This window comes from Rhinolophus hipposideros (assembly GCF_964194185.1).
Source record: "Rhinolophus hipposideros genome assembly, chromosome: 4".
NCBI classification, from domain to species: Eukaryota; Metazoa; Chordata; class Mammalia; order Chiroptera; family Rhinolophidae; genus Rhinolophus; species Rhinolophus hipposideros.
In genome coordinates this window covers 13,349,202-13,374,242 of record NC_138050.1, presented here as the reverse complement: position 1 = coordinate 13,374,242, position 25,041 = coordinate 13,349,202, and the positions used below count along the sequence as shown (strand labels likewise).

General features: G+C 37.1%; 1 protein-coding gene across 1 annotated transcript in view; it reads left to right on the top strand.

Annotated features, from left to right (window-relative positions):
• Positions 1-25,041, top strand: part of LOC308496833 (spermatogenesis- and oogenesis-specific basic helix-loop-helix-containing protein 2-like) — a 116,172-nt gene that overhangs the window by 22,529 nt on the left and 68,602 nt on the right. Inside the window, exons 5-7 of the mRNA XM_081046639.1 lie at positions 14,092-14,190; positions 14,415-14,468; positions 18,953-19,029. Coding sequence (XP_080902765.1) covers positions 14,092-14,190; positions 14,415-14,468; positions 18,953-19,029 — 230 coding nt within the window. The remainder of the gene's footprint in view (positions 1-14,091; positions 14,191-14,414; positions 14,469-18,952; positions 19,030-25,041) is intronic.

Here is a 25,041-nt window from a genome sequence, read left to right as displayed (position 1 = left end):
CCACCTCTGTGTTCTTTATTAACTCTCCAGGAAATACGTATGCACATCAAGGTCTGAGAACCACTGCTCTGGCGTACATAGACTTAACGTGGAATTTTTAGATCGTGGAACAGATACATTTTCAAATTTTCAAATAATGAAGTCCCTTGATCAGTCTATCTAAAGACACCCAGGTCTACAGTTAGTTCAGTATGTCTGGGATAAATAAAAAAGGTGATAAGAGATGAGGCTGGAAATATATGCAGGGACTAGATAATAAAGGATTCTGTATCCATGTTAGGGAGTGTGAATATTTTTATGTGTGATGGAAGCTATTGAAGTATTTTATAGAGTTGAAAAGCCTTCCCCCCACCCGAGGGGTAGATCAGACTTGAGGCAGGAAAACCAGTTATGTTGTTTTTGTAATAGTCCAGGTAAGGAAAGGTGAGTTTTTTAGCATGGCCAGTAGGGTATGGGGATGGAGCAAAGGTGACAGATTAAAGAGATATTTAGGAGCGATAACTTCATGAATAGTTGGAGGCCGAGGTGCAAGTGGGAGAAGATTTGAGGACAATTTAGGATTCTAACTTGAATAACTTTGTAAATTACAGTGAACATGATGATAGAAATCAGAACTACTTGGGATATTAGGAAATAAGGAGTTTAGCTTTATGTGTATTATGTAGTTGATAATGATCAGTAAATAACTGGTAATAGTTTCAGATTATGGGAAGTAGTTTCTGAAAGTAAAGAGCATGGAGTTATTAGTGTCACTTGAAGTCATGAATTTATAAGAGATTGGAAAAAAAATCTGTAAGAGATCAGGAAAGAAATATGTAGTCTGAAAAATAGGATTGAACATGGAACCCTGGGAAATATGAACATTTCAAGTGCTAGCTGAGGAGGCAATTCAGTAAAGACAACTGAGAAGGAAAAATATTAAGAAAGGGTGAGGGGAGAACTGGAAAAGAGTGGCATCTCAGAAGCCAGGAGAGGAGAAGGTTTTATGAAAATACAGCAGAATGTTCTCCAAGAAGCTTCTGGTGCAGGGTAAGATAAAGCTGATAGTCCAAAGTTCAGGCAAAATTATTCAAAGGTAAAGAAACTAAGCAAGTGCCAATTAGAAGATAGGATATTGGGAGAAATGTGGCGTCGTGGAAAAGTAGGGGTGAGAAAATGGAACTAGTGTAACCTACTTTACCTAGACACATGGATTTTGGAATCAGACTGTCCTAGTTCAAATTCAGTCTATGGGACACTAAGGAAATTGTTTTACTTCTCTGAGGCTTAATTTCCTCATCTGTAAAATGCAGTTAATTAAGGTTGTTGTGAAGAGTATTAGAGATGCACAAAGAATAGCATAGTTCCTGGCATAGTAAGCACTGTGTTAGTTTCCTTCCTTCATTCCCTTGATAAAGGTGAAGTAAAAATTTCATTAAAACAAGTCTGTTGTGAAATTAACCTTAATCCATTTGGAGGAATATGGGCAGGGTTAAGGCCCAAAGATGTGCAGCCTGTTTTCACTTATTAAACGGTGCTGTTATGTAAGTTGTGAATCTCCTGGTACCTTCTTAAAACTATAGTAGGATTTTGTGGTTCTTAGTACTTGTCCAGCAAGCAGGGGCTTCAGCAGAGATTTAGTACTTCTAATTCAAAACACAGCCATGAGCCAAGGAATGCAGGTGGCCTTTGCGAAATGGAAAAGGCAAGGACACGTTCTTCCCTAGCAGCCCCAGAAGGAAATGCAGTCCTGCCAGGACCTTGAATAAAGCCCAGTGAGACCCATGTCAAACTTCTGACCTACAGAACTTTAAGATAATAAATTTGTGTGTGTGTGTGTGTGTGTGTGTGTGTTTAAGAAAAGCACAGAAACTTTACTTTCCTGAATTAGCTAAGTATACATTTTCTAGCCCCTTCTGTTTGCATCCACCAGGAAAAGAACCTAGTGCCTACCTAATGGTCCTTCCAAGAATTTCCAGGTGTGTTCCCAAATGTTCTATGGCTGTCCATTGGAAGGCCAGAATGTTTTTTAAGCAATTCTAATAACTAAAAGTTAAGGTTAATGAGGCTCTGTCATTTCTGATGACCAATAACTATTTTTCAGGTGCTGACTGAAAAATAGCCACTCCAGGTTTCTTCATTAATCTCCATTTAGCATATGAAGGTCTGGCCACAGCAGACCTCTTTGTCAGAACTCGATGCGCCCAGTATACAGCCCCACGGCTGCTTCCCCAACAATATTCTGAGCAATCTTTCAGTGCTTTGCTGTCACTACTAGCATTTTGTGGTGCATGTCTTCTTTCTTTCATCAGCTTCTTAAGGCCCACTCAAGCTTTGTATGTATGACTCTATGCCTCAAATGGGAAAGATTACTGGCCATCTGCTTCCCTCTACTCTCTGGCACTGCCACATCCCTAGTTGCTGGTAAATACGGGATATAGGGTTGTGTTAATTTTCAAACTGTATAAGAATCACATGGATAATTTGTTAAAAGTATTCATTCTTAGTCTTAGCCCCAGAGATTCTCATTTGTGAGGCATTGTATTTTTTTAGTAGACATTCCAATAAGGTCTATTGCGGAGCACAGTTTGAAAAAAAATAGATATAGGGGATCTGTATCCTTCAGAGAAAACTGTGCAAGGCAGCCTCTATTGTGACAAGCATTACTGTAAAGCCTTTATCAAGTCCCACTCTATCTCTGCAGTCAACTCTATTGCAAAGTGGCAGTCCTGTTCCTTGACTCATTCAGAGGCTTAAAATTGATGACTCCTATCTTAGTCTGCGTGGGCTGCTATTTGAAAAATGACCACAGGTGGCTTGTAAACAACAGAAATTTATTTCTCACCCTCATGATCTAAGCATCTCCCAAAGGCCCCACCTCCTAATACCATAACATGAGGCATTAGGATTTTAACATATGAATTTGGGGGAACGCAAACATTCAGAACACAGTGCTCTATTCCTCTCTGCTTCTAATTTCCCCACCAGTGCACACCTCCTTGTTTTCCCACTGTATCTAGACAAATTGGATCCTTTAAGGAACCTCTCACCAGCACACACACTCTGTCAGTCTGATGGATAAGCACAGGAGATCCTGCTCCCACAGCCAACAAGACTAGCTGGTTGTGGGAGGTTTGGAGGAGAAGGTGTAGAAACAGAGAAACATAATTTAGGAAGAGATTTAGTCTCACATCAAAGGTTCTCTGGAGGACTTTTGATCAATTTGTAGAAAATCAATTCATAGGAAGCCAATTTGCTGAAACCCAAATCCTTGAATACATACGTCTTATGGGTATAATCTTAGTAGCATTTTAAGGAATGTTCAACTTGTTAAAAACTAAGATTTCTGGAAATGGTTTAGCATGTACTGCCATCACTGAAAAATATATTTAGAAAAAGAATATGTTCAGGTTATAAGTTCACACATAAGTTCATGTGTGAAGAATTCCCCAAAAAGCAAGTTTTTGGTAAATTGATAAATTTGTAATCCTAGGGAAGTTGGCCTGTCTGTACATTAGTCCTTTGAAAAGTTGACTGTTTGAAACATTAATTTTGGGTATTTGTTTAGTTTCCCCTCCGAAGTATGTTTCAGGTTTCCTTAGGACAAATTGTGCTTGCCCTGCTAAGCAGGAGAGACTTGAAGAGATGATTTTAAGTCCTATAAAAATCTTTCAAATAATTGCATTAGTCTCTTTTTCATGCACCTGACCCTTCAGAGTGATAAAAGTGAACTGGCTTCTTAACCATAGAGCTGGGAGGACTATAGGTGGAGCTGGGCCCCTTGTTAACTCTCTAGTCTTGACTTCCTGTTGAACTTCATGGTAACTTCCAGGGAAGGGATGCAAATAAAAGGACAAGCCATGTTGGGCTCTGAATCGTTTTTCCCATGTGGGTGGTTGGTAGACAGACCTGCAGGCGAGTGAGCATGCGCTCCTTGGTGGTTCTGTTTCTTTTTCTTTTCCTGAATAAACTGTTTTCTTTTGGTGGATTATCTGGGGAATTATTTGGCCAGTCAACAAGAGAAACAAGACTGTCTCCCAATATCATCCTCTATTTTTGGTCCATTTATGTTCCACACACTGACTTCCAACCTCCTTACTCATCCCCCTACTCTTTTATCTTTTGTTCATCCATTTGTTTTGATGCTCCGTGCCATTTTCCTGACTGTGATGTTTATTCCCCTCCTTTATTGTAATTCACTGTTCTTCTAGTTATGCTGCTTCATGGGACCCTGGACAAAGATCCAGCCCAGTTGGGACCTTCTTGGGAACCACTACCTCATTGCAGCATCTAATCAGTCGTCCCCACTTGGCTCTCACTGGTCATTTCCACCGTCAGAACTTTCTTAAAATTTTGTTTTTTTAAGTCACATGTATACATTTTAGAACCTGATAACCAGACATTAAAATTAATGACCTTAGAGCACTATTGACACCCATAAATATATTTGTGATTAAATGATATATCGGCCATATTACAAGATTACCTAATGAAGGAATCTTGGATTCTCAAGGGCGTGATATAAACAAAACAAGAAGTGGAATTCCCACAGCTATTCGGCTAGTTTTGGTGGTAGATCTGTAAAATCAATGACACTGCCTCCGGAGACATTCTGTCACAGATATCACCGGGTTTGTGTTCTCCTCAAAGATCAGTTTGCAGGGTGTAGCCTCAAATCAGAGAAAAGTCAGTTAATAAACAGATTTTATATATAAATCTAATAAAAATGTCCACAAGGGGGCACTGGTATTTAAGCATGCAGGATGCTGTGTCCTCCATTGTTGTAATGGCCTTCACTGTAAAGTACTGCTGTTTGGCTAAAGCTTTAGTGTGTCATTTCAGGCTACAGTTTTCTAGTATGTGACCATCTGATTATATAATCAGATACAATCAGCTCCTTGGGAAGATGAAGAACCTTAAGGTCTTCCAATAAATTGGAAATGATGGGATAAGAGAGTATGTGTCTTTGATAAAATCATTTTTAAAATAATTAGTTCATACACCTGAAACTAATACAGCATTGCATCTGAACTGCAGTTGAAAAATAAAATATTATTTAAAAAATAAATGAATAAAATAAAAACAAAATAATTAGTTAATTTTGGAGTTAGTAAAATAAAGAATCAAAATCTGGAATGAACCTTAAAATTGTTAAAATTTCTTAATTTTTAATGGACTTCTGATATGTGTAACAATTTTATAAGTGGATAATCACAATGCTTTTAATGACTAACGTAGTTTTCACAAAATCCAGAATGTGTTCTCATTTTCTCCCTGGATACCTTTTTAAATTAGTTAATTAATTAATATTTAATTTTTTTTAGATCAGTTTTAGGTTCACAACAAAATTGAGAGGAAGATGTAGAGATTTACCCCCATACCCACATAGCCATAGCCTCTCCTACTATCAACATCACCCAGAATGAACCTACACCACACGTCATTGTCACCCAAAGTCCATAGGTCCACCTCAGGATTCACTGTTGGTGCTGTATATTCTGTAGGTTCAGACAAATATGTAATGATATGTATCCATCATTATACTACAGATACAGAGTGTTTTCACTGCCCTAAAATCCTCTGTGCTCTGCCTATTCATTCCTTCTCTTTCCCTGCAACCACTGGTCCTTTTATTGCCTCCATAGTTTTTCCTTTTCCAGAATGTCATATAGTTGGAATCATACATTATGTAGCCTTTTCGGATTGAAAAAGTCTTTTCCTCTCACTTAGTAGTATGCACATAATGTTCTTTCATGAACTTTCATAGCCTGATAGCCCCCTTATTTTTAGCATTGAATAATGTTCCATTGTCTGAATGTACCACAGTTTATCTATTCACTTACTAAGGGACATTTTGGTTGCCTCCAAGCTTTGGTAGCGATGAATAAAACTGCTGTAAACATCCATGGGCAAGTTTTTGTGTAAACATAACCTTTCAACTCCTTTGGGTAAATACCCAGGAAAGCAATTGCTGGATCATATGGTAAGAGTATGTTTATTTTTGTAAGAAACCCACCAAACCGTCTTCTAAAGTGGCCGCACCATTTTGCATTCCCACCAGCAATGAATGACAGTTCCTATTGCTCCACATCCTCATCAGCATTCAATGTTGTCAGTGTTCTAAATTTTGGATATTTTAATGGTGTTTATTGGTATCTAATTGTTGTTTTAATTTTCATTTCCCTGATGACGTATGGTGTGGAACATCTTTTCATATCCTCATTTATCATCTACATATATATTTTCTTTGGTGAGGTGTTTGTTAAGATCTTTGGTGCATTCTTTAATTGGGTTATTTGTTTTTGAGTTTTAAGAGTTTCTTTGTATGTTTTAGATAACAGTTCTTTGTCAGATGTGTTTTTTTTGCAAATATTTTCTCCCAGTCTATGGCCTGTTTTCTGATTCTTGATACTGTCTTTCACAGAGTAAAAGTTTTTAATTTTTAATGAAAACCAGCTATGTATTATTTCTTTCATGGCTAGTATTTTTGATGTTGTATTTAAAAACGCACCACCATACCTAAAGGTATTTATGTTTTCTCCCATGTCATCTTTAAGAGTTTCATAGTTTTGCATTTTACATTTAGGTCTGTGATCCATTTTGAGTTAATTTTTGTGAAGGGTGTAAGACATTAGTCTAGATTCATGTTTTTGCGTGTGGATGTGCCATTATCTGGCACCACTTGTTGAAGAGACTATCTTTATTTCATTTTATTGCCTCTACTACTTTTCAAAGATCAGTTGACAAAGGATCTATTTGTCCTGAGAGTCTATTTCTGGGTTCTCTATTCTGTTCCACGGATCTATTTGTTAGCTCTTTTGCCAATACCACACTGTCTTGATTATTGTAGCTTTATAATAAGTCTTGAAGTCGGTTAGTGTAAGTCTTTCAACTTTGTTCTTCTCCTTCAGTACTGTGTTGACTATTTTGGGTCTTTTGCCTCTCTCTATAAATTTTAGAATTAGTTTCTTGATATCCATAAAATAACTCACTAGAATTTTGATTGGGATTCCAAAATTGAATTTATTAATCAAGTGGGGGTGAACTGACATCTTGACAGTATCGAGTCTTCCTATCCATAAAAGTGGAATCTCTCTCCATTTATCTAGTTCTTTGATTTTATTCATCAGAGTTTGTAATTTTCCTCACAATAGTCACTGTTAGTTTTATACTTAGGGATTTCATTGGGGGTGGGGGTGATAATGTAAATGGTATTATGTTTTTAATTTCAAATTATGCTTGTTCATTGCTGGTGTATAAGAAAGCAATTGACTATTTGTATATTAGCCTTGTATCCTGCAACCCTGCTATGATGACTTATTAGTTCCAGAGGTTTTTACTGTTGATTCTCTTGGATATTCTACATAGAAGATAATGTGATCTGTAAACAAAGATAGTTCTTTATCTTCCTTTCTAATCTATATACATTTTTCCTTTTATTGCCTTATTGCATTAGCAAGGACATCCAGTGCAATGTGAAAAGGAGTGGTGAAGGAGGACCATCTTTGCCATGTACCTGATCTTAGTGAGAAAGCTTCAAGTTTCTCACCATTAAGTACATTGTTACTACAGGATTTTGGCAGATATTCTTTATTAGGTTGAGAAAATATCCCTCTATTCCTAGTTTACTGAAAGTTTTTTTTGTTTTGTTTTGTCTTTTTAATCATGAATGGGTTTTGTCAAATGCTTTTTCTGCATCTGTTGATATGCTCATTCAGTTTTTGTTTTTTAGCTGCTGATGTGAATGGGTATATTAATTGAGGCAGTTTATTTTTGTATTTGCCTTATTCCCATGAGATCGGCCCAATGAGCCATCCTAATTCTCTGAGTTATAGCATAATTTCAAAGTACAGTGTGTCTAAAACTCAATTTGTAGGGAGCAGGTGCAGGGAAAGAGAATGAGATGGGTCCCAGGAATTCTGCTTGTGGGGGGCAGTACTAAAGCTAAACAGAGAAGGTAAAATAGTTTGTGTCTCTATTACGAGCCTACAGGATACAAAAAAACACAGAGCTCAAGACAAATTGGTGTGTTAGAGGCTAAACAGAGGAGAAATCAAGCTGTTAATGTGAAGGTGGTAATGAAGAAAGTCAGGAGGATGAGGCAAGGCGTCTGCTGCATAAGGATTCCCTTTTCTCCACATCCGCGTCAGCACTTGTTGTTTGTTGATTTATTGATGATAGCCATTTTGACTGGGGTGAGGTGGTATCTCATTGTGGTTTTTATTTGCCTTTCTCTGATGGTTAGTGAGGTTGAGCATTTTTTCATATCTGTTTGCCATCTGCATGTCCTCTTTAGAAAAATGTCTCTTTATGTCCTCTGCTCATTTTTTAATTGGGTTGTTTGTTTTTTTGGAGTTGAGTTGAGGGAGGAAATGTAATGGCTGTATGCGATGCCAGAGGGGTAGTAGTTTAGGGGAGGGTGTTATCACTGTGTGAGGGATATAAATGATAAATGTCTAGTTATTACATTGTTTTGTACACCTGAAACTAATAAAAAAAATTTTTAAATAAATTTAAAAAGCTGCTGCATAATACATTCTCCTCATAGTGTCTATATGATTTATGAAATTAATACATTGCAAAATTTTTTTAACTTTAAAAAATTTTTAGGAATTCCTACCTAAAGTACCAGGACAGCTGTTTAATATCTCAAATGTGATCTATTTGGCAATTCATAGTGTTTGAGTATAAAATTATTGAAGGAATATTATTGAAGTATGGTGCTTTAAAAATTGTGGTTTTGGTCGAGTTTGAGGTGTTGAGAAAATGTCAGGCATAAGCACCTAGTACTCTATTTTTAGACTTGCGTATGATATTTATTAGCAGAGAAATGATAGTTGATAACTGAAATGAATGGATAAAAAGAATAAAGACAGATCTCAGCAAATGAAGATTTAAACAGTGAGAGGAATAGTCATTGATTTGACAGAGTTGAGAAAGCAACAACAAAGTGCCCGCAGAGAGGAATTCATCAGTGAAAACAAAGTGGTCACTTTTCAAAACTGCTTCGTGCTTTAGAACTGGGCTGCACTAGGTACCAAAAAATGGGTGGGGGTGAGGAAGGACCTGGAAACTGGGAGATTAGTTGTACATATATACAGGAAGCAGGAGACCACTGGGACGCCTCTGCCACCCTACATGGCAGGATATTCTCCTTTAGTCAGTAGTCTATTTCCTGGAGAAATTAACCTGCAATAGCTGTGGACTTTGGGGCTGCAAGGCTTCAGAAGGGTGAGAGTGAGATACACGTCTAAGAATGATGGAATTAAGTAAAAACATGCCATCTGAATAGTGGAACTCTCACTTCTCTTCCCCCTGCCTTAACTCCCAGACAACCAGCAGCTGGGATTAAACCTCACTAGGAAATTGGGGGATTCTTCAATTGAAAAACTTACATGCCTAAAGAAAAGGCAGTTAGTGTGGTGGCCCAGAAAATACACCTCACAGATTTCCCAGGACAAGGAAGGACCCCAAGTGTTGGGCTTCAAAATCCATCACTGCCTTTGCATCAAGACCACACCTCCCACAGGCTATTGCCCTTGATCGAGTGCAGTGGGGATACTAAGGCAGACCCATTCCTGGGATACAAGGGACTCCATTGTTGGTTGACATGGGCTTACAGATTCCCTGATGGCTTCACCAAACTTTGCTTAGGTGACATGCAGCCTAGGATACTTCTGCTTCCACACAACCTTCACCAGGGCTCAGACTGGCATCACAATGAACTGCTTTCCCAGCCTCCTCCTACCCCTCCATAGTCCCTTTCATGCAGGCATTTCTGATAATCACATTTAACCCCTCTTGTTGTCTGCTTCTCAGATGATCAACTGAGAAAACTGGAGGAAATATGGGGATTTGGGACTGACTTGCTCACTGTATGGCAGGCAGAGGATGCTGTTCTGTTTGGTAGAAGTGGCACCAGTGTAACAGCTCAATTGCTAAAGGTTTCACTGATGGGGACTTCAGAAAATGTTCTGGTGTAGGGGTGTGCTGTGGAAGAAGCCATGATGCAGGCATTTCGAAAATACTGGGTTATCGCTAAGTTGTATTGACTCCCTGCGTAAGGATAATGAGAGACGGAGAACAGTTGACAAGCACTTAATATTGAAGAGTGAAAGGCAGAGTCTTGGTACTAGCCTCCAAAGTGGCCTCCTGTACCAAAGTGGTCTCCTGTACCAGGAGTGGAAGGGCAGACACGATAGAACATCAAGGCTGAAGAGCTTCGGAGGCATTTGAATGCTCAGGCCTTGCAGGTCTGTTATGTGAATGGCAGGGCCCAGCAGGGACAAACAGGGGTCCTGAAAATCAGGACAGGACATCTGGATAGATGCCCCTGAGGCTATTGACCCTACAGCTCTACCTGGACCCTCTGGGTGTGTAGAGAGGGCCCACTTCTTGCACCGTTAAGGGCTAGAACACTTGCTGTCCTGGAAGATGCTGCAGAGGCCACTTCTCAACAAGGCAACAGGTTCCCACCAGGAGCTGCCTCCACCTTCTTTCCTGGCTGCCAGGCCAATTAATGAGGGTGCTGTTGAACACCTATAATAAAAAAAAGAAAAAGAAAAAGAAAGAAAGAAAGCCTTCAGGAGGCTCAGGACGGTTAACACAATGGAAAGCATAATTCTTTGTTCATTTCCCAGACCTGAATGTATTTTCAGATCCAGACATCATTGACCAAAGAGGTGGCTGGGGTCCTAGGAGAAGGGACACTATTGTTCTATACCAGTCCGAGTATATGTCATGACAGTGTTCTTGGTCTTTCCTGCCAAGGGACCTCTGGCCACTTATACAGGTGACGTACATTGTGGGAAAGGAAGTAACCAGGCATTTTGAGGTCTGAGTTGACATTGATTGCCAGAATGGGAATCGATACCCTAAGTCCAAGTCTCTGGGCCCAGGTGCCCACAGACTCCCTCCCTCCACAGTTCCCAAGGACGTAACTGAAAGAGATACACATGGCAGTTGAAGTTGACAGCCACATCAGGCTGTCATCACTGAAGTAAAAGCTGTCATGGAGAGGAAGACCAAATGGAAACTTTGAAAACTGTGCTCTCCCTACCCAAGAACAAATCGTAAACCAAAAACAATTCCTCACACCAGGGAGGACAGCAAAGATTGGCCCTACAGTTAGAGACCTAAAAAGTGCAAGGGTGTAGGTGCCAATCTGAGCTGTTTAAGTTGCCAGTCTGGCCCCTGCAACATGGGATGGATATTGGAGAAAGCCTGTAGGCTCCCGCAGACTTGACCACTTAGTAGCCCCAATGGCAGCAGCTGTGCCAGATGTAGTCTCACTGCTCAAGCAGACTGATAAATCTTCAGGTACAGGGAGTGCAGCCATTGATTTGCAGGATGTGATCTTTCCCTTCCAATTAGAAATAGGGTCAAAAATAGTTTGCGACCTCTGGCTTTACCTCTCATACGTGTAGCACTTAGAAGTTATTGATCCTGCCATTTTCACGACAGTGAAAGGGAGATAACCTGTTCGTCAATGACTCTTCTTGATCCATTAGAGAACTGAGTTTGCAGGGCAAACTCCCACCCTGAAATCTGTATCAATAGACAAATCCGGTCAGTCACCGAAATCTGCTTGCCTGGAGCAGAGCTGCTGGAAACATAAACTGGTAGCAACACTTACATGGTAATTGGGATGAATCACTGGGGGGAAAATAGACGAATCTATTATTAAAGTTGGAGGCTTCAACACCTCTGTGTCAGTAACTGACAGATGAAGCCAGCAGAATAATCAATAAAGATATAGTTGACCTGAAGAACAGTATCAATCAACTTGATCTATTGACATTTATAGAATATCCCATCTAACACCAGCAGAAACAGATTCTTTTCAGGCTCACGTATAACATTCACCAAGAGAAACGACATTCTGGCCCCCCTATTAGACTCTCAGCTTCATGAGGAGGAGTTCAGGGTTTGTATTTCTCACTGGGGTACCCCCAGCACAATGCCTGGCAGGCAGGAGGTATGTGATGACTGTTTGATGAATAAATGAATGAATTGTAAAATTAGGCAACAAGACAAGGAACCTAGTCAGGATGGGACTAGCAGCAAGATATAGTCTAACACAAAGCACGTTTGTTAGAAACGTTTAAGCCTCAAAGGTTAGAAGTGCAAATCCACACCAACAAACAACAAAACATATGTCATAGAAACTGCCACTTGGTTAACATGCCTAAACCCCTGCTTTCATCCCGTGACTCCTTTACTAATTCCCGTAGCTTCCAGTGTTCAGACTCCTGAGCCCAGCATTCGAAGCCTTCTGTCACCAGGCCCTTCCCTAGTTATTTTGCTCCACCTCTTGCTTATTGCTTAAACATTTTGCTTCAGTTCTTTCATTACCACAGATTGATCATTTCTGACTCAAGCTCCTACCGTCTCCTTTTTGCACATCTAATCCTTCCCACTTGGGGGACCCTAAATGCTCGAGCCCGTATCAACTGACCTCTTCTAAAAACTTGTGAAGCATTTATTGTCGATGTTTCACATTTTGGCATTCAATCACATATGACCGTGAATTGTACCTGTTTCGTATGTGCATTTCTTGTATAAGCTTCTAGAGTTTTGGATCATAGCTCATTCAGGTTAGCTTTAATATAAAAATAATTTCCATTCTAGTAGTTTATTTGTAAGCTAATTTCTTTTAGAACTTTGAGTGCACTTTCCCATTGAAAAAACGTTAAATAGTATTAGATTCTCTTCTAAATCTGTAAAAATGTATTTATGAAATGATGTAACTGAATTGTATTACTATGTATGGTTGGCTAAGTTTGGGTTCCTTGGAGCAAGGGTCCAGGCAGAAAAATTTTGAGCTACTTTTATTGTTGTCTGCTTATCCTTCGAACGTTCTTCATACTCAAGCAGTGGTTTATTTCACAAGGGTTAAATTTTCCGTAAAGTAACCCAGTTTTGCCTCTTACATTTGTTAAGCTTTCATTGATTTTTCTTCTGGAGCAAGTTTGTATTTGGGGAAGGGAGACTGAAAGCCATTTATGATGCTGTGCATAATCTTTAAAGACAAATAATGCCTGCCTGAGAAACATCAGTTGATTGTTTTAACAGGGATGTTAATCAGATATGCACAGTGGAGAACTGTCACTTCCAAGGGATTTGTTGTACCACTGGTGTTATTTTTAGAGACCAGAGCTTGTTCTGTTTCAGCTGATCTAATTGTCCTATGGATACAATTTTAAAAATTCTAATAATTATTAACAAGTAGCTAAGAGAAAATAAGTGAAGTTTTTAGAGAATTAGCTGTTTCAGGAGAAGAGTATGAGCTCTAAAATATCTTGGAGTTTTGCTTTGTGGAGAGTTAAATCAGCTGCTTCCATTCTTCTTCGAATGTTTCTTTTAACAGATTCAGTGGCCTAGATCATGACCAAGAGTTGTATAAAATTCGACTTGGAGATTTTTTTACTTAATGTGTAAGAAAATGAAAAATAATCAGACTTGTTGAAATGATCAGTTATTAGTTTGGTGATTAAAAATTTAAACGAAACCGGTGCAAGGCATTGTTGCTCCTGTTACTCAGCGTCAGCTATTTGATGAGGGTGGGTATCTGGATTGAGGCCCCAGTTTCCAGAACTGTCCTACTCGGCAGTGTTCTTACAGTTCCCCTGGTTATCAACCTTATTGCCTCTTTTACCACACTACTTTTGTACACTGGTAGCAATCATACGAATACACATAGAATCATTATTTAGCACATGTGGCTTTTGGAGTCAGGTTACCTGGGTTCTAATTCCAACTCTACCATTTATTAGCTGTGTGTCTTTGGGACAGTTATTTAATCTCTGTCAGATGCTATTTTCTCAACAGTAAAATGGAAATAAATATATTAGCCATCTCCATGGCTGCAATAGGGATTAAATGAAATACAGTAATCTGTGCAGAGCACTTAGCACAATGCATGGCATATTGTTAGAGTTCAATAAATATTGTAGTTATTACTATTACTGTTACTCAAAAGGTACATATTATTGAATTTTAATATCACAGAATGATGTGGGGGAGAAGGCATTTGCCATTGAAGAAGCTGATGGTCATTTCTTGTCATTTAGAATGTAAATCCATGTAAAAATTTACTGTTTATACTTTCAGGAATCCTTAAATACATTACTTAAACAGCTAGAAAAAGAAAAAAGGAGTCTTGAAAATCAAGTGAAAGTCTGTGCACTGAAATTGGAACAGGAGTCAAAGGTTTGTTTTTATTCTATACTGAGAAATTCCTTTGAAACTGCCATGAGTTTTAGCATGTTAGATACAAACCTACTATATAATTATCATAAAACACTTAGAAAACTATTTCCTACACTATTTTAATATAAAAACAGAATAGAGATCTAACTTAACTTAGTACTAGTCTTGCTAGTATCGCACATTTTCTCTGATGTTGTGTTCTGTACTTTTTATCTTTCATGTAGGCTTACCACAAGACCAACAGTGAGCGCCGTGCGTACTTAGCTGAAATGTCTCAGGTGATCTTTGTTTTTGTACTTCCAAATTCTAAGACTTTCTTCTTCCTGTAAATTATGGTTTTAATTTTTCTAGATTTTTTAATTGGTTTGGTTTGGTAGAGAAATGTTGGACTTATGAGAGGAAAGTTACCAAGTTTGTAAAGATGGAGGGCGAAAAGGAAAATATAAAACTTTTACAAAAAGGTAAAAAGGAGATAAACATTTCCAAATTAAGAGAATATTTGGCATATTTGCTTCCTTAGTTATCCTTTTAATCTATAATTGCTAGAATTCAAGCAGTTCCCTCTGCTATCATGCAATTCAAGGCATTTTACTTCATTATTATGCATGGTGAGGTCCAGGACAGATACAGCATTGCTATTGCCAGAAAGGGTGTTATTTACAAAGGACAGGACAGAAAAGTGATCAGTAAATTATGAAAGATGTCACACACATTTTTCAGTTGCCTTTCAGATTTATTTATAATGTTGTTGGTATTACAGAGTTTTTGTTTTGATGTTGTCAGAGCTATCTTTTATTTATGGCTTCTGATGCCGTACGTTAAAAGATTTGTCTTCATCTCAATGTTTCGTAGCATTCATATTTTTTTCGTAGTTATATAGCTTAATATTTGACATTGAAAAAAATTAATCCTTATTCATTTAATCCTTATTATTTATTTTGGTGTGTGCTTTAAGATTAGGATATGAGTTCAGTTTTCAATGTGTATTATCCAAATGGAAGTGTTCAAAGAGCAGGTGAGTATATGAATCTTAGAAAAAAAAGATATAGATTGGAGATAGAGACTTGAAAGTTATTAGCATGTAGAAAATAAATGAAGCCATGTGAATGAATGGTATGCATCAGGGAGAACACACAGGGTAAGAAGGATAGATGGTCTAGCTCTGAAGAGTTCCAACAGTGATAGCCAAGGGTTGAAAAGCCAAAAAGAGGGTTGGAGACTTCAGGACATAGCTAGAGGAGGCAAGGAGATAGAGGAGACGGGGGCTGGGTTTGACATAAAGATAATCTGCTAACTACTGATATGGACAACTCCAGAAGATCAAGGAAAGGACTGAGAGAAAGGGAGTTAGGATTGGGGATTGGAGCTGACAAGGGGATGTAGGGAACAATTTGAGAATGAACATCAGGGCAATAGCTAGTAAAGAGGGAGGCTTGGCTTTCTAGTGCTGACTGAGGTAAGCAGGAAATTGAGACAAAATAGGATCACTCCTTGTAGTCACTTAACCATAAAAATGGACAGTCGGTTCTAACTTTATGGTCCTGGATACTTGGTTGGAAACCCTGCTTCCTCATGCAATGCAGGCACCCCACCCTTGTGCCTTTCCCTAGACTATGGACTCCACTTGGAAAATGCTGCTTCTCATACATGCCAGTTTTTCTTCCTTCAATGTCTAGCATAAATGCTACCTCCGGTAGGAGGCCATGATATGATGGAAGACCACAGACTTTGGAGCCATTGCAAATTTGGATTTGAATTCCAACTTTGTATTTACCGCAAAGACCCTTTTGGGTCTTCATTTTATTCATTCTCTGTAGAAGGGAAATGGTAGTAGTACCTTGCAGGGGGTTTATAGTGTTTAGAGATCTCATGTATGTAAAGTGTTGAATGAAATGCCTGGCACACAATAGGTTCTAAATTCCAGTGAATTCAGGTTCTAAATTCCAGGTTCTAAATGGTAAATACTAATTTCCTGTTTTGTATTGTTTTGTTTTGTTTCCCTCCCCGATCTCCCTACCCTCTTTCTCTGTGACAGGGGCATCAGAATTTCTACTTGCTTAGCCTTTTTCCTTTACCTTTGTTTTTACAAAAAATTTATTTAGGTGGAATACTTCCTAGCCCTAAACAGGATCACTGAACTTACAATCAAAGCCTATTTGAACAGCTTTTCAAGAAGATGTTAATCCTGTTCTCCAGTATACATGTTAATAAGGATTTTCACTCTAGAGTGAATTGTTAATCTTTATAGTCAAAGATGGTTCTGACCATGTGGATACTCTGGTGACTAGAAAGGTCAATGGGTAATTTGCAATTCTTTCCACACTGAATACATAAATAATTGATTCCTTAGTAGATGAAGAGCTATTTGCTGAGTCTGTTGTTTATTCTTCTGCTGCCTTCACTCTTTTGACTGCAACTGAGTTTCCACATCTCAGGATTCTTTTAGTTTATACAGTGTGTATACAGTACACACATAGCTTTAGAAGCACATGCAGGTACACTGCATTACTTAAAAGTCAGGCAGAAAGACTGACTAGAGCTTGTTGCAACACATTGTAAACTTAACACATAGAATTGAATCGATGGATCTGGGAGGTTGGTGAATGTCATGCTTTGGTTTGCAGATAAGGAACCTGAGGCCATTCTCTGTCATTGTTAGGCAGTTCTAACTGGTGGACTTGTTGAAGCTTCATATGCTGCTCCTTATTCTCCTCCTTGAAACTTCCTTAAAACCCACTGGGCTTAGTTCCATCCTCTGAAGAATACAGAACAGGTCTACACTCCTCCTGCATGACAGTTTTTCAAGATTTGAATTTGATTAGTCTTCCCATTGTTTCTTTTTTTCTGAGCTAAAATATTGTTATATTAGCCATTCCTCATAACGTAGTTTCTAGGCTATCCAGCTATTCCTGTTGCCATTTTGGACAACTCATTTTGTTATTGTTCATTTGAAAATAGAGCTCTCGAAATCTCAAATCCAGACATGAGATATAACCTCAACAGCATAGCTATTAAAGTCTTGTCTCCACCATGCTCATTTTTCATCTCTGCTGCCCAAGCAATCATTCTGAAATACAAACATTCTGGTGTCGTTCCCTTTTTAAAAACCTTCAGTGACTGCATTGTCCAAAGGGTCTCGGCAGAACTGCTTGGTGTGATCTCCAGGGTCCTCTCTGACAACTAGTGCCTGCCTCTCGGCCCTGTCCCTACTCACAACCTGTCCTGCAGCCAGACCAATGGCATCTATCATGTTGCTTTATACCTTTAGGCCTTTGCTGCTCCTTCTGCCTGGAATGCCCTTTCCCTAGTGCTTAAATGGCTACTCTTCGACATGGAGCACCCACAGCCTGAATCAGTTCCCTCTCCTGTATGCTTACAAAGCACCTGTGCAAACCTCTGCCAAGGCATTGAACCCTACAGGCTATTGATTTTGCTGTTTCCATGACAGATTATAGAGCCATGACTTGGATTTATACAGATGCCTAATCTGGTGGTGACACATAGGAGATGTTCAATAACATGTGCTGAGTGAATAAATGAGTGAATTCCACCTTCTGTCCAAAGTGCCCAAAGTTGTCACTCTTAGCAAATGGTCTAACATCTTCACAAAGAGAGTTCATTGGATGTGAAATCCAATGGTCTATTGCCTTCAAATGTATTCACATCTTTATCCTCCATTCTTGTTCCTCCTCCTGTCTTACAGAGAAAATATCCCAACTTCTTTCCAAGTCTAGCTGTTGCCTCTAAAACTTACTTATTATTCCTCTTATATTTCTAATCTCTCTTCCATTGGCTGTGGCTGTCCTTTGTTTGCAACATGCTCACCTGTTCCACAAAAATAAACTTTCATTTCACTCTGACTGTTCTCATAAAATACTACCTTAGTTTTCTTTTTCTCAGCCAAACTTCATAAACGAGTGGATATACTCACTCCCTTTGTCTTTCACTCCTTGACCTTCTCAGCTCCTTTTTGACCCTACCGTTGGGTCAAACGGCTTAACAAGCAAATACAATGAGTCCTTTTTAAGTCTCCTGGTAGTAGACATCTCTGAGGCATTTCAGACTGCTCACTATGCTCACTTTTTAAAATGTTCCCCCCTATTGACTTCCATGACAGTATGTTTTCCTGGATTTTCCTATTGTTCCTAGTATTTAAATTATGGCCCTTTCTATCTTTAGTGATTTTCCTATGCTTTAAAAATTGCTTTCCCAAATTTGCATCATCAGTTCTCTTCTCTGTGTGCTCTTAACAAATGATCTCATTTACACTTGGCTTCAATTGCCATCTCTAAGGTCATCAGCCCCAATTGTTCCTGAATTATATTTGTTCCAGATTATATTTATACCACCCACCAGAAATCTCCACTTTTGTATCCTGGTGGTATTTCAAAGTAGATAAAAATGAAAATATGATCTTGCCTTTCCATTTAACAAACCCCAGCTTCTATTGTCTCACCTACTTTAATGATAGAGTGCATGCATTACTTATATTTAGAGGCTATTACAAAAAATTGTAATCATCTATACCACATGGATAATATGACTTTCACAATTTTCCTCAATGTTTATCTTAAAAATCATGTGGACTGTAGGGTTGAGATAAAAAGGTTTCCATACTCTTTAGAATTCTCCATTATCCTAGCCTCTCTTATACATGCTACTAAAGGACCTGGTTATGAAAGAGCTGAAAATTGACTATTCCTCTTATCTCCAAAATCAATTTTGAAATAACAGGATAAATGCTCAGATGTTTGTATTTTAGGTCTCAGGCTCATACCATGTTTCTAAAAGGCAACAGATGGATCAACTACCTAGAAAGAAAGATAATCTAGTGAAAACGTAAGTCTAACTCTATCTTTCCATTCTAATTAATTACATTTGCATGTGTATGGGACTGACAAAACAGGTGTCCATTATATTTTAGACGTTGAACTTCTAGATTGTATAGCAGTTATATAAAGTAGCAGATGGTAAGAGAATTTAAAGATGTTTCTGCTCTCTATTCACTATTTATATACATTTTTGTAGATCCCAGGAACATTTGTTTGTCCTCCAACATGAGTTCATATTTTCTAAGCTAAAACAATACTGTATCCAAGGAGGGCTTAAAACTACACCATTAACAGCAATATAAATACAATTAAATTGTTAATATCAGCCTTAATATTTTTGGTGAGCAAATGTGGACACTGAAATAAATGTAGATGACAGTGAAGTTCAAACTATGTTTTCCTATGGAAACAAAAACAATTTAGGGTGAATAAAGAGCAGAGGAATGTTTTCTAGGTTTAGGAGGCTATATCTCACACAATTTTTCCTAGTCCTGTACTAAATACAGAAGAGTTAGTCAGGCAATCTTTGTCTTAAATGATCTTATCCCATTAGGGGAATCTCTTCATATATAACTTAACAATGTAAGAAAAGCAAAACAAAATATAAGCTACCTATATAAGTCAGAATCCTTTCCAAACACAAGTACTCGATGTGTACACAATATATCAAGTTTCATTGGGGGAGATTCATGGGATAGCAATGTTTGTCCAGTATTTGGCTAGATGGATGAAAGCCTATTCTTCCTTGAGTAGTCATAAATACTTTACGTTATAACTCATTATCTTTGTACATTTTCATCAATAGAAATATAATACTGTTAAAACATTTAAAGTGAATTCTGGAAAAGGACTCTGCTGGTAGGACTGTAAATTTATTCCACCTTTTTGGAATGCTGTTTAGTATTGCTTTCTTCATTTGGCTGGTGTCATACACGTACTCTGTGACCCAACAGTTCCTAGTTATATACCTCACAGAATGGTGCATGCGTTCCTACCAAAAGACCTGTGCAAGGATGCTCACAGCAGCCTTATTCATAACAGCCCAAAACAGCACTGAGAACAACTCAAATGTCTACCAGTAGTAGAATGGATAAAGACTTTTGAAATTTATATACAGCAATAAAGACAAATATTCATATATATTATCCATATACATAAATAATAATATATATATGTGAATAACATGACTATATGTGAATGATGACAACAATAAAAAAAAACTACCACTTATACAACATTGTGGATAATTATCAGTGTTGGGTGAAAAAGGCAAGAAATAACACGAAACATACAATGTGATTCTATTCAGATAATGTCACATAATGTTGAAAGATGGGCAAAACGAAGCTGTGGTGCCAGAAGACAGGACAGTGATTACCAAAGGGAAGTAGAAAGGGGATAGTTGGGAAGGCACCAGGAGGTCTTCCAGCGTGATGGCAATATTCTGTTTATTGAGCTAAGTAGTGTTTACATGAGTGTTTGCTTTATTGTAATTCATGGAGTTGTACATTTATGTTTTGTGCACTCTTTTATATGTGTTGTACTTAAAGCAGTGTTTTAAAAATCAAGTTTTAGTGGCTTTTAATGTTCGGTTTGGCTGCTATTCTGACATATGCTAATGTTAAAATATTGACTTATGAAGTTTTTATAATGTTCAGAATAAATGTAAGCATTAGAAAATACCCATTTGACTGTGAATTCTATTCTAAAAGGTCTATCAAAGATGGATAGTGCCTGATTGAATATTAGCTATTATATTCCTACTTTGTGGAACCATGGCTACAAATGAACAAGTTATCTGTATTGCTATTGAAAGATATATTCTAGAGATCTTTATGTATACTGATTTGAAAAAAGGCTCTTTAAGTAAACGAGAGAAATAGTCTCTTTAGGATGAGGTTTGGAAATTGCCAAAAGCTTCTGGACAAGTTAATAGGTAAGTTTATTGACTATGGACCATGGCATGTAATAACTATGAGAAATCATATTCCTGCAAGCAAGGACTCAAAAGCTGATACCACAAGCAGTGGTTCCTAAAAATAGGAAACAGTACAATTTATTTAGTTTTTTTAAGGCACAGCCTCATTTTTTTTTTTTTTTTTTTGTCCTGTTCATGAAATATTTTAGAGTAATTCAAGGCCCTGGAGGAAGAAAAAAACAAGGCAATCCTTCATGCCCTGGAATCAAAGAACCTGAGGGAAATGGATTCTAGGACTCATTATGAGACAGATATTTTTCAGGGAACCTCCTTTTTATAAGAAAAGTAGCTAGGTAGAGAAAACACAACTGAAATATCCAACATTAATGGAATAATTTAATAAACTATGATGGTATCATGAAGTTACAAAAAATTATGTTCTAAAAATATATAACTGACATAGGAAAATGTTTGCCTAGAGTAATAAATAAAAATTGTAATACAAAATAGTATAGTGGGATTATGGATGACATATTTATTTACATTTTTAGTATTTTCTATAAGATATGTTGACTTTTAACACAATTTAAAGTACCCGGCTCATAAAAGTTATTCAAGAAATGAAGTTATTTTTGTAAGGTTCTTTTGGTTGTACTAAGGAAAAAACAAGAAAGATTTTAAATAGGTGCAGAAAAAATTTTAACCTTGAGAATTTCTTAATACTCAAATATAGGAAAAGTCAAAGTAATAACTATTGAACTACTTGTGTCTTAATTGTTAATGTCTGTTTTTCTACGGTAGGACTGGGATAGCCAATAAAAAAACAATGTGTTCTTTGCAGTTATTTTTACTTTATACTGGGGGTGCCAAAAACATGTATACACATTTTAAGAGACGTTATCTATATATTACTTTTCGAAGTTGAATTGAATTATGGTAGCAATGTGTAGTATGACGTTCACTCAAAAGATGGCATTAATCAAATGAATGCTAGCGTCATTCATTGTATTACAATTTTAATACATTTTTTCCTTTCTTAAAATGTGTATACATTTTTTTGGCACCCTCTGTATTAAAATTAAAAAAGTCAACTTAAAGTCCGTCTACTAGAAACAGACTATGGAATCCCTCAAGACAAAATAGCAGTGTAAATATTTGTGTTGTTAATACAGTACAGTATTTCTTAAACTAGTGAAAAATAAGGTGGTAAATGCAAATTTGCAATGGCTTTGAAGCAGATAGACTGGAATCAATTTTTGCTTTCACCACTTATTATTTAATGAGGTTTTCTACAAGTAACCTTCTTCAGACTCAGTTTGCGGATGGTGAAACCAAATTAATGGTTAGTATGCATATTAGAGATTACTGAAAAATTTCTAGTTCAATAAACATTAGTGATTCTTCTCCTCCTCCTTCTTCTCCTTTTCCTTCTTCTTCTTCTTCTTCAATGTATAGTACTTTGTTGAATAAAAATAATCAGCAAAGTAAAAAAAAAAATTGATTTGTGGAAAGAGAATAAGACACACGACAATGATTTGAAACGGCAAGTGACAAATCCACATTATTATGCTAATATAATCTTGCATTGGTTTTAGCCACTGTCATTTGTTTAAAATCTACACTGCTCAGCAGTGTAAAATGGTTTCCAAACTTTGTTGACCATGACAGACCTTTTAAAATAGAATTTCACAGTCAAATGGGTATTTTCTAATGCTTTCGTTTATTCTGAACATTAAGTAAACTTCATAAATCAATATTTTAACATTAGCATATGTCAGAATAGCAACCAAACCGAACATTAAAAGCCACTAAAACTTGATTTTTAAAACACTGCTTTAAGTATAACACATATAAAAGAGTGCACAAAACATAAATGTACAACTCCATGAATTACAATAAAGCAAATATTCTATAATCTATTAATAAAATATGATATAATTGAATGTTTGCGGTTAATTCCATATTACACCAGAAGATGTAATTATCCTGAAACATTATTTAACTAAAAAAAAAAAATTAACACGGGAGGTGGTTTATTTCCAAATTATTACATTTTAAAAATATTTTGAGATATAATTCACATACCAAAAATATTACCTTTTTTAAAAGTATGCATGCAACTCATTGATTTTTAGTATATTTACAAGGCTGTGCAACCATCACCACTATATAATTCCAGAACATTTTCATCACCCTAAAAAAGAAAACCCATGGCCATTAGCAGTCAGTCCCTATCTCTCCCTTCCCCCAGCCCCTGGCAATCACTAATCTAATTTCTGTCTCTATGGATTTTTTTATTCTTGTATTTCATATAAATGGAAGCAAACAATATGTGGCCTTGTGTGATTTTGTCACTTAGCATAATGTTTTCAAGGTTCATCCATGTAAGAGCATGTATCAGTACTTTATTCCAGTTTTTAGATATACCACATTTTGTTTATCTATTAATCAGCTGATGGACATTTGGGTTGTTTACACCTTTTGAGTATTATGAATATGAACATTGCTGCATGAGTTATTGTGCATAATGCTAAACATTTTGTGTTTTCGGTTGTTGGATATATGCTTTGGCATGAAATTGATGGGTCAATTGGTAACTGTTTATCTTTTTGAGGAACTGCCAAACTTTTTTCTAAAGTGGCTGCATCATTGTATATTCCCACTGGCAATGTATGAGAGGTCTAATTTCTCTACATCATCAACATTTGTTATTGTCTTTTATTTTTTTTTTGCCATCCTAGAGGATATGAAGTGTGATATCTTGTAGTTTTGATTTATACTTCCCTAAGGACTAATGATGTTGAGCATATTTTCATGTACTTGCTGGCCATTTGTATTATCTTCTTTGGAGAAATGTCTGTTCAAGACCTTTGCCCATTTTTTAATTGGATTGTTTGTCTTGTTGTGTCTGGAGAATTCTTTATATATTCTATTACTAGACCTTACCAGATATATGGCTTGCAAATATTTTCTTCCATTCTTTGTTTTATTTTTCTTTCTTTATGATGTCCTTTGAAACATAGAAGTTTTGATTTTGATGAGGTTCAACTGATCAGGGCTTCCTAGGATTATTTTTCTTGGTTGCTTGTGCTTAGATAGCATGTCTAAGAATTTGTTGCCTGACCTAAGAACACAAAGATTTATACATATGTTTTCTTCTACGAGTTTTATAGTTTTAGCTCCTTTTTGATCCATTTGGGTGAATTTTTGTATACGCATGTGGTATGAGATAAGGGTCCAATTTCAGTCTTTTGCATGTGTCTATTCAGTTGTCCTAGCACCATTTGTTGAAAAGACTATCCTTCCTCAATTGAATTGTCTTGACACCTCTTAAAAAAATCAATTAACCATAAACGTGAGTTAATTTCTAGATTCTTGGTTCTACATTCCATTGATGTCTGTCTATCCTTATGTCAGTTCCATGCTGTCTTGATGACTAGCTTTTCAGTTAGTTTTGAAATCAGTAAGTGTGAGTCGTCTAACTTTGTTTTTAATATTGTTATGGTTGTTTGGAGTCCCTTTAATTTTCATATGAATTTTAGGACCAGGTTGGCAATTTCTTTACAGGGATACCACAGGGGTGGGGGGAGGGGAGTAGCGGAGCTAATATGCTACAAAGCTCAGTGTTCTTGCGAGTTTTAGTTATGCACACTTGTGCGCACGTATGTGTCTGCATGTCTTTAATAAATTCTCCAGGATTGCTGCAAGCCTTTGGTTAATTTCCAGAGTTCTGAAAAAGTTGCTTCTAACCATTTTGGCAATTTTCTCATTGCTTTTATGGAGGAGAGAATTTTTGCAGGTTCTTATTCTGTCATTTGTGCTTCCATCACTCCCTGAGTAAAATATTTTTTTAAAGGACCTTGCAGGAAATTGAAGTTGACTCCTACTTTTTAAAATAAGAGTATGGGGATTTTGGCTTTATAAAGACAGAGTCAATAAGGGAAAGGTGGTCCCATGGAAATACGAAAACAGGAGTTTCAATATAACTGGGCCCAAAGATATTAGAATTCCAGGAAGCTTTAAAGACCGCAGAAGTTCACAGGTCTTCACATTAGTGGTCTGCCATATAGAACAGTAATTAAAGGAAGACTTTGAACTCAG